Source organism: Crinia signifera, chromosome 2, assembly GCF_055691185.1.
Source record: "Crinia signifera chromosome 2, ASM5569118v1, whole genome shotgun sequence".
Classification (NCBI taxonomy): domain Eukaryota; kingdom Metazoa; phylum Chordata; class Amphibia; order Anura; family Myobatrachidae; genus Crinia; species Crinia signifera.
Window position 1 is genome coordinate 57,661,947 of NC_139218.1, and position 10,832 is coordinate 57,672,778.

Below are 10,832 nucleotides of genomic sequence, written 5' to 3' on the forward strand. Positions count from 1 at the left end.
GCCAGCCCTGCAGCAGGATCAGGGGCGGGAGCAGCCAGGCCAGGAGAGCCATGCGGCGGGAGTAGGAGCAGCAGCGGTGGTCTGAAGACGCAGTGAAGAACTGCGGCAGCAGGATCATCAGAAGTGGCAGTGGGAGCAGGAGAGCCGGGGAGCGCGAGCAGTATAAGAAGCCCTGAGCGGCAGTGAGTAGCCCCATTTCCATATGGGAACGCCCAGCATTTCATGGGCGTTCCCATGAGAACACTGGGCGTTCTCATGGCAATGAGGCCGTGACGCAGGTGTGGGCGGCAGGCAGCTGACATCACCGGGTGTCAGCTGCCCGCCCATATCCGTCCGTGCACTTATATGGAAGTGACTTGAAAATCACTTTTATATGCGTGTAATTTCCATATCTTTCGATGGTCGGCGGCCATCGAAAGATGTAGGTATTCCCCACAGCATGCGAATGGCTGTTCATGCTAATGTTATTCACAGTGTAACAACTAGCCCCGCCTTCCCCTACGTAATTCACTTTATTCAATCAATTCAGAATTATTTATGTATTCAAAGCATGCAAGGTCTCTTAATAGTTTTATTTTAGTTAAAACAAAAATAATAATCAGAAACTAACATCCGTTCAGATAAAACTTTAATGCTGTAGGGACACTGTAAGCTAACATGCTGTTTTTTACCCACATGTTATTACCAATAAGGAGATGATCAGATTGGCTACAAGGGCAGTGGAGAGTCCGGCCGGGCCCAGGTACTTTTTAGGAGGTGTGGTCTAATCGAGGGAGGCGTGGCCATGCACCGTTAGAATAGAGTACAGAAAAAAATAGCACTTTAAGCACCTCCCTGGCCACACTGCAGCCCAGCTGACAGCACCATGTGCTGGATTCAGAATAGCTACTGCAGATGCTGCTGCCAGGTAACAGGTGGACTCACTGGACCTAGGCCTGGGTAATTAGTACTCCCTCCCCCCTCTCTTGACGAAATGGTTGGCTACAAGTTGTCCTAACCCCGCCCACTTCAAGATGAGGACACACAGATTAGCAAGAGATGCAGATGAATAACAAATAGGTGATTGGACACACATCATGCTAAACCTACCTGTATCCTGGCTTTTGTCACATTCTACACTCTTGCTCTGATCAATGTACACCTCACCATTCCGCAGCAGCCATACTACTCCACTCACTAGCTGCACAAAGGGGTTTTCTGTATCCAGGACCTCCTCTTCCGACAAATACCTGGAACACTCATATATTAAAAAGAAGGCACCAATGAAGCTCTTATTTCCTGCACTCACAACACATACACACCTGAACAAAAGAGCTTGCAAACATGTAAAACATAAACATGTACAGATGTTGATGAAGTTAAAGAGCTAAATATTAAACTTATATTTATATATTTATTTATATACAGGTTGAGTATCCAAAATGCTCGGAAGCAAAAGAATTTTGGATAACGGATTATTCCCTATGTCGGAATATTTTTATATTTCAATGAGGTATCTTGCATTTATGTTGTATAAGCACATCATACACATGAAATACACACAAATATATTTCATCTGTGCACAAACAAGGTTCCAAAACATGAAACAAAGGGCCTTATTCTAGTTCACTCTTAGGCCAGTATTCAATGCTCCGGATTCACAGTTTTTTTGGCGAATCGTGCTGTTTTCTCTCCTTGCAGTGAATCTTTTTCACTGAAAATCTGATTCACCCTATTCCATGTTCACCGAAAGCGAACAGTGAATGCCGGCCAGTTCTCCGTTTCATGCCCGCTGCAAGTCGCTGGTGTATTTCAATGGGGTTTTCACTGGGATTCGCCGAGAGTGTATTCAATGCTAGGATGGAGAACTGCTTTCTCTCGGATTTTTGCCATGTTTCACCGTTTTGCATTTGACATCTTTTTAAGGTGAACTGGAAAGTGATCTTTTAAAATAAAGGGTTTGTTGGTGTCAAAAAATCAGAATTTTTTTTTTCTGTGAAGGGGCGTGCTATTTTTATTCATGTGCTTGAAGCACATAAAATTATTATTTTTTTTACACATTCGCCAGCAGGGGGCCGGGAGCCGCTCATTAGATATTCATATATTTACTGCTCCCGATCATTACATATGCACGACCGGGAGCAGTGGAAGCGGCTCCCTACCCGCGTCCCCTGCTAGCTCTCCCGGGGAGCAGCTTTTGCTGCCTGTGTCCCCGGGAGCCCTGCTTCTGCCCCACAGTGTCCGGCGCAGGCAGGGAGGCTTCCATCTTCCTGCCTGCCGGCGTCCCCCTGCGGCATTGAATACAGCGACAGGGAGGGCTGCCAGCGAATGCTCCAGCCCTACAGAACATGGCGACTGTGCAGCGAATCCTAAACAGGATTCGCTGCACATGCCGAGTATTCTCATTGAATACTGCCCTTCGAGGCAAATTCCTTCTCAAATGGACAAAACCATGTGCACCGCAGGTGGGTGCAGAGAGAGTTAGATTTGGGTGGGGTTTTTCTTCAAAGTGATATCTATATTGCAGTGTAAAAATAAAGCAGACAGTATTTTCCCTGCACAGAAACAAAATAACTCACCCAAATCTAATTCTATCTGCACCTGTTGTTACATCTACCCCCCTGCAGTGCACATGGTTTTGTCCATCTAAGAAGGAATTTGCCTCTAAGAGTGAACTAGAATAAGGCCCAAAGTTTGTTTCCTATCTCAGATACTGAATTTGAATGCCAAGTAATCATTTCCTTGCTCATATTTAGTGCAGTTACATATCATGTCACCAGTAGTGGTTTTAGCAAAAAAAAAAAAAGTACATCCTGGAAAGTATGGTTTTCAGAATAATTTGGATAACAGGTTTTTGGATAAGGGTTACTCAACCTGTACCTCTAAAACTGGTAAGTGTGTGCATTTTACATAACACATCCGCCACAGTATTGCTCAGGGATTCCAGCTTGTTTGGCTTCTGTGATCATATTTAGTATCAGTAATCTGATGTGGATATACTGTTCCATTAGTGTGTTCTTTAATACCAAGATTGTTATTTTACCCCCGTCTAGTTTTCTGACATCTGTGATAATTTGAATGAATCCTACAGTTCTTGGAAACTGTTAAAATCCAATGCATTTACATGTTTTGGAAAATTTGAAAATGGTGAATTGTTCCTCACTTGATACCTTAATATTAGCTTCATTGTATGTATCATTTATGACTTGTGAGGTTCAATAAAACATATTTTGAAAAAAAAAAAAAAAATCCAATGCATTGTTTTATTGTCCGGTTTGCGTATGGTCAAAGAAGGACAATCTGCTATTGCAGTAGTTCTTAAACACAGGCCTAAGGATTCCACACAGTTTACGTTTTCCAGGTCACCTGTGGATCTTTAAAATGTGACAGTTGGTGCTATGCCTGTGCCCAGCTAGGTAACATGGAAAAGTGTGACCTGTGTGATGTCCTGAGTAGTAGTGATGCCAATTCCCGGGCCTTTTTTAAATCCTGGGATTCAGGATTGAAAAATGCCTAATCCCGGGATTCCCAGGATTGAGTTTGTCAATATAATTACAAACTTTAATCCCCCTCTGTCCCCCTCAACCCAGTGTCACTTACCCGGGCAGCGGTGCGGTAGAGGGGCGACGGTGGTCTGGTGAGTGTGAGTGGAGCATCGTGCGGGCTGCGCAGCATGACCTCTGACATCAGGTTACGCTGCCTACAGCCGCAGAGCAGCGCGCCAGAGCCAAGAGCAACCGGGCAGCGTCTGAGCTGGTCTCTCAGCCCAGCATTAGATTTGCGCATGCGCAGGCCAATCCCGGAATTGGAAGCTCCAATCCCAGTGTTTTTAGGGCTAAATCCCAAGATTGCGATGATCCCCATCACGGGATTGGCCACCCTAGTCCTCAGGACCAAGTTTGAGAACCACTGTGCTATTATGAGGATTTCAAAGTAAAGGGATCAGGAGCATTTTGTAGAGTAATGTAACTCTGCTGTACAATCATCCAACAGACACTAGTGTAGCAGCTCCCAAACTGTCTCTTGCAGTCATCCATCAGACAGTTCTAACATGACAGTACCAGGCACTAGTCTAATAATCTAAAATGAGCTCGCAGATCAGTGCTGGCCAAACCAACAGTCCATGTTTTCCAGGCCACCAATGGGCCTTATTCTAGTTCACTCTGACAAAATCCTTCTTAGATTTGCACTGCAGGTGGGGCAGATGTTACTTGTGCAGAGAGAATTAGATTTGGGTGGGGTTTTACTTCAAAGTGAGATCTATATTGCAGTGTAAAAATAAAGCAGCCAGTATTTACCCTGCACAGAAACAAAATAACTCACCCAAATCTAGTTCTCTCTGCACATGTTACATCTGCCCCCTGCAGTGCACATGGTTTTGTCCATCTAAGAAGGATATTGTCAGAAAGAGTGAACTAGAATAAGGCCCAATGTGACAGTAATGACTGCACCTCTACACCAGCTAGGTGGTCTGGAAACGTGACCTGTTGGTAGATCTCGAGGACTGATTTGGCCAGCCCAGTCCTAGATGATTTATTTTACTACTCCTTCCATCCTATATAATAAAAGGCTAATGCTGCTCCTCACTTCTATAGGGGGAGTGCAAGTGTTTTGTGTGCTGGGGGCCACTAGATGGTGCCGACATAGCAAATCAGGTTTTGCTGTGCACAGGGGTATGGGTCATTGGCTCAACAAACTTTAGGTTGACATGCATTTGGTCGACCACTGAAGGTCAACATGTGTTAGGTAGACACCTGAATTAGGTCAACATGGATGGAAGGTCAACACAAGCATTAAGTCGACACTGGCTATGTCGGCCGTCAAAAGGTCGACATGGATTTTGTCCCTAATGTCGACACAGTTGACATGGGCACCGTCTAAATGTCCCACGTGCACTCGCCATGCTTCGGGCACACTATTATATTTTCCCTCCATGCCTTAGTGGATTGTAGGGCATGAAATATTACATGTTGGCACATTTCGGCTCAAAAAGAAAAGTGAAAAACCCCATGTCGACCTTTTGACTGTCGACCTAGCCAGCGTCAACCTTCCATCCATGTCGACATATTTCAGGTGTTGACCTAAGGCATGTCGACATTTGCTGTGTCACCTAATGACCGTATACCGCACACAGGTGCTGGTGCTGATATTACGGTTATGTTGCTTGATCATGTGATGACCTAGTAACCAGTACTGTAATATAGGGCCTTATTCTGGTCGGTGCGGATGGAGCCGAATATGCGGGCAGGACCGTGCGTCCTAAACCCCGCCTTTCGTACGGATCGCTCACTCCGTCCGAATGCGGTAAGCCGCTGACCGCACGGAGCACGAGTGGATTTCTCACGGATACACCTCCTCCATCTCTTGGAACCTCCCCCATCATCCGAGTGGTCAGGCAGCTCCCACGAGCTCAGACCACTCGGGCATTTCTCCGTGCAAAAGCAGGGATCTGGGCGGGCAGCTGACATCCGGCAATGTCATATGTCCGCCCCCTTCACGTGTGTCACGGCCGCATTACCATACGTACGCCCAGCGTTTTTATGGGAACACCCATGTAAACATATGGTAATGAGACCAAAGAGCCCTTCACACCCCTCTCCACCCCCTGTTCGTAGTGTACACATTTCATGCGGAATGTGGCCGTGCGTCCCGCTCGCACATGCGCTGAGCCGCCTCTGCACATGCGCAGACACAAAACATCGGCGGCACGAACGCACGCGGACATTACCGCACCAACCAGAATAAGGGCCATAGTTATAGTAACAATGGGTTCGTTTTTCTCTTTCTACATATTGGTAGATTGTTCTATAGCTTTGCTGCAAGTGATTGTGCTGCAATCACTGACAATCATTAAAGCTTTGAAGAATATTTATGCCTAGGTAACCGTGTACAAATGGTGCTATTAACCAGATACTGTCATTTCTTTGGTACAGCTCAAAAAATGAAAGCAGCGAACTGGTTACTCACGGGAACAAAATCTTTTTCATACAAGGAACAGTGCACCAGATTTCTCAAGTTTTTTTTTCAATTGATAATTGTTTTTGACATATCAGGGGTGCGGCCCTCCAGCTGCCATGGAGCTACACATTGCAACATGCGCTGCCACAGTTTTAGTATGCACTAACAGAAAGACTGCCGCAGGGAAAGCTGGGATGCGTAGTTCCATAGCACCTGTGACGCCAAAGGTTGCCTGATAACTAATACATGTTATATAATTTTTAGGTCAATTTCTGATGATTTATTGTTGCATTAAAATGGTTAAATAGAATTTTCATGAAAGAATATCAATACAAATGACGCATGCAGAATGGCAGCACAACACAGCAACATTGTAGGTTTACAGTGACAGATTATGTAATTTTAAATTACTTACCCAAAGACCATGGAGCCATCTGCCCTGATGCCAAATTGAGCATTTTGGACGCCTTTCGAGTTCTGTGCCAATTTGCCATTACTCACAACATTCCCAAGACATTCCTTAGTAGCGGTATTAAAAAATCCTCCATTCTGGGCCACAATGCACTTTCCATATTTCACAGTTTCTTCCACGGTTGCAGTAAAGTTTCTACTACAACTCCCGGGTCCACCAGGCTCCAGCACAGACACAGTCCTCAAGGGATTGTTTATAAAAGTAAAGTGACCATACACAGTCTTTTTTAGATTGTTTGTATCAGGAAAGACGGATTCATATGTTCTAATGGTGGCCACTGGAAGTGCTGTGTGATTATTACTAGGCCACGATTCATGTGTCGTATTTCCATTAGCAACAGGAAGACAGTCTCTGATCTCACGATGGCTGCGAGTTGGACCATGCTTAGAAAAGGCTTTATAAGGCAACAGCAAATCATCTAGCTGTGAATTCCTGAAACAAAACAAACTTTTACTATTAATAATACATTTAAGATGAATAAAATGATCGCTCATTGTGGACATTGTGGAATACTGATTGCTATTCTCCTTGTAGTACCAATGTTTGTCATGATCAGCTGTGAACTCCTTGAATATTTTACTGGCTTTTTGTAAATCACAAACTCCAGCTTGAATCTGCACCGATGCCAGGCTTGGCCAAGCTGTAGGACTCCAGCTGTTCTGAAACAGCTGGAGTTGGTCAGGCCTAACTTACATTATAATCAGTATAAAGGATACACTGCTTAACAGGCATAAATGCGTACCTAACATACCCTGGGTGCCGGATGTGGTCCCAACAGTCTAGATCCCGACAGTCATTTACCCGACGTCGGGGTCCCGACTGTCAAAACGCTGACAGCCGGGTGCCCGACGGCCACCCGCTATTTTCCGTCGTGGGGGTCCACGACCCCCATAGAGGGAGAATAGCATAGGTGGCTCGCATAGCGAGCCACTGTGCCCGCAAAGGGCTTTTTTTTTGCGCACACCATACTGTCTGAGTCCGGACAGTCGGGATCCCAACGTCGGGCTAATGATCGTCGGGATCCCGACAGTCGGAACCCCATACCACACCCACATATCCTATTATACAGTCTCTATTTACCTAGATATACATCTCCTTCCATTAACAATTATAACTGTGGATAGGGAGAGTACAAGATTAATCGCTACACCACATTTCAATCCTATTTCTGAAGCGTACAAAGAGATACTGCACTGAGGAGCTAACAGACGAATTGTCAGTATGAAATTAATTCTGACTAGTTCATCTATTGACAGCCATATTAACAACTTGGACAGGAATTAGCTTGTGGAACTCACTCGTACCTAAATATTATTATTTAATCCTTCTTTTTATTTGTGCTAGTTAGCAATCTCGTAGTTGGTTGAACCTCCTATTGTCAGGGAATAGAATGTTTTCATTTAATAAGGCAGAAAATCGATACATGACCCAGCGTTATTCCGTGTAGTTCACTGGTCTTTGATCAGTATAAATACTCACTCTGTATAAACTTATACTTACCACACTATCCCTAAAATAGAAGACATTCATGAAGCACACAGGTTCTGTATGTGTTTAAGTGTGTACCCGGCTTTAGCCTGCATTTTTACCTGATATTAAAGATGTATCTGTCTGGTGGGAACAAAAATCTGGCAATGAATTTGAGAAAATGACATGGGACCATCTACTCCTAAATGCTGGAAAGCAGGCCATGGTTATTCAGACAAATTGGTTAAAGCCGTTTGGTTTAGCAAACTAATCTGAACAATTGTTTTTATGCATTTTCCAGCATTTGGGAGCAAATGGTTGCTTGCCATGTTAAATGCACAGGAGTGCTTGTACAATGAAATATCGCATAGAATCAAAGCGTGTCGAGCCACGCTTCGGGCTCGTCTTACGCGTCCGCTCGCCACCCTGTCTAAAATCAACTCCATGCCGACGCAGATAGTGGGGGTATGAAAAGGTATCGCCGCCCCTCGCCGCGCTTTGGGTTGGCGTTGATAGTGCGGGTGGCGTTGACACTGGGGGTGACACTAAATGATGGAATCACATTGTAAGCACTCATCTGTGTGCTTGTACAATTAAAAATCGCATCGCATGCCGCAATATTGTGTGCGATGCGATCCGATGAGTTGTCTTATGATGGAATCGTGGGCGCCGTGCTACGAAACAAGTACTGATAAATCTTTGTGTGTGTACTCAGCTTAATACGTCAGTGTCCTGGTTAAAATCAATACAATGGTTAGCCTACATAAACTATATTAGTGCAGGAAATAGGTAAATTTACTATTGAGTGTTTTGCCACAAGGGCCTTTAATCAGCTTTGACCAGTAGTTTCAACCCAGCAACTGAAATGAATGCTAAAAAAGCCTGTTTTAGGATATATTTATTTTGATGGTTCAAAACTATTACCTTGACCAACTGCTCCTTATTAAATGTATCCCACAGTGTTTTTCTGAAACTCTTCACTGATAGGAGTAAAATGTAATTTCACATACTTTACACCACCAAAGTTTGGCCAAGATTTGCATAGCCAGTTAAGCCATGTAGCCAGGGACGGAATAATGGGCACTTGGGACTGGGTCTGAAAATGTTCAACAGCCTACATATTAAAGGGGAGGAGCTGTGGAATGTGGTCAGTGCCCTGTGGATGTGTACAACCCCTACACTATCAGCTACACTCAACATGTAACAGTAGAAAAATTGCATCAATGTGTGAACAAAATAAAAAATGTAGTTTTAACTCATACCCTATGATAACTGCCCATGTAGCCAGCTGGTCATCATCATGCTGCCAAGATAATGGGCCCATTTTATGTGGAGAACTAAGGGTAAATTTAATAAGATGGGAATTTTATAAAAAATGAGTTGTTGCCCAGAGCAACCAATCGGATTCTATCAGTATCTTCTAAAAGGTGCTAAATAAATAAATAAATAAAATCTAATTGGTTCTTAGTAAATTTACCCCCTAGAGCGGTAGCTCCATCTGATTTGCCCTATTATTAATCCGGAAGCCAGGAGCAAAGATATTTCTTTAGTGCACTATTTATGACTATGCAGTTTTGGGTGCCGGATGACTGCCCGACAGGGGGATCCCAACGGTCAGTATTCCGACATCGGAATCCCGACTGCCGGTGCACCGACAGGGGGGGGGGGTCACTTTTTGGGGTCCATGACCCCCATAGAGGGAGAATAGAACCTGTGTCAAGCGAAGGGAGCCACCAGTAGGGATGGCCATCGACCATTAGAAATCATCAATGGTTTATGGACGATGTCAAATAGTTTTGCCATCAATGGAGAACCAGATGGTTTCCCACCATCGATGTCAAGCTTAAACAAATAGTTTTGTTTTTAGTTTTTCCCCAAGGTGCCAGGACACTAAGCATAGCTCTGCTCCGGCACCCAAGAAGCCACGCCCCTGCATTATGATTGGCCCACAGACCAATCTATCAAAGAAAATGGATGACCATCACTATTCAAAACCATCGATGGTCAGTTGCACTTTTGCCATCCCTAGCCATCAGCGCGGTGAGCCCGCAAGGGGCTTCTTTGCGCTCGCCCCCCTGTAGGAGCACTGGCAGTCGGGACTCCGACCGTCAGGATCCGACCTGTCGGACCACTATACTACACCCAGCACTTTAAATATAAATAGAAAACCCATTCTTAACAAATTGGGGAATACCCTTCAGAAATACTGAGACTTTATAGAAAACTGTAACACTTGTCTAACAAGCTGGAAATATTAGAGCTGTATTATCCATTCCATATGTCAGTAAAACACAAGTGTTAGGAGACGCAGCAGTTGGAGAAATACACAAAACAATTACTTTATATATAATTTAATTAAAAAGAAAAATAAACTGCAAAGTTACGTTAAGTTAGTGATACGTCAGCTTATGCAAACTATTCCCCAGCTTCCTCTTCTGGTTACCTGGCGCTAACATAGAGCAAACACTGCACAAACAGTGCGATCCTCAGAGTGTCCTTATAGCATGCCCTGTACTGTGCACCATTCCGCTGACACGCTGCCGGGACATAATGAAGAAAGGCATCTAACAGAAACACTGGTCTCTCTCTTCTCCTGGGCGCAGCCATGTTGTGTACTAAGTCGGTCACATGACTGCTTCCTGCTGACGTCCCTCGCACAGTATACCGTGAGAACCTGCAGCAGAGCCTATCAGTTTGTCACACGTTGCTCTACACTCAGTCATTAGTCATTACTCCTGTCCTGGGTCCGTCCTCGGCTGTGTTACTACTCTGAGTCTGCGGGTCACTGCTCACTTGCTCAGTGCTCGTGTCGTTGTTGTACGGAAACGCACATACAGGGCACTGCAGTCTATGGGGTTTTACTTGAGAGATAACTTTTCCATAGACCACTGCAGCTGCTCCTGGGTGACATTTCTGTCACAGTGTCCATTGCTTTAGGCCAGGGCAGTGCCTATGC

At 44.7% G+C, this 10,832-nt stretch overlaps 1 protein-coding gene across 2 annotated transcripts in view; it reads right to left on the reverse strand.

The window, feature by feature from the left end:
- The window catches only part of NAGPA (N-acetylglucosamine-1-phosphodiester alpha-N-acetylglucosaminidase), a 40,656-nt gene extending 30,114 nt beyond the window's left edge, over positions 1-10,542 (reverse strand). The window contains exons 1-3 of one of the 2 annotated variants that reach the window (XM_083172188.1): positions 10,320-10,541; positions 6,353-6,841; positions 1,090-1,229 (exon numbers count right to left, since the gene is read on the reverse strand). In XM_083172188.1, coding sequence (XP_083028314.1) covers positions 1,090-1,229; positions 6,353-6,841; positions 10,320-10,483 — 793 coding nt within the window. In that variant the 5' untranslated portion in view covers positions 10,484-10,541. Of the gene's footprint in view, positions 1-1,089; positions 1,230-6,352; positions 6,842-10,319 lie in introns of both variants that reach the window. The other variant, XM_083172189.1, reaches the window with a different exon arrangement.
- Positions 10,543-10,832: the final 290 nt, after the last annotated feature.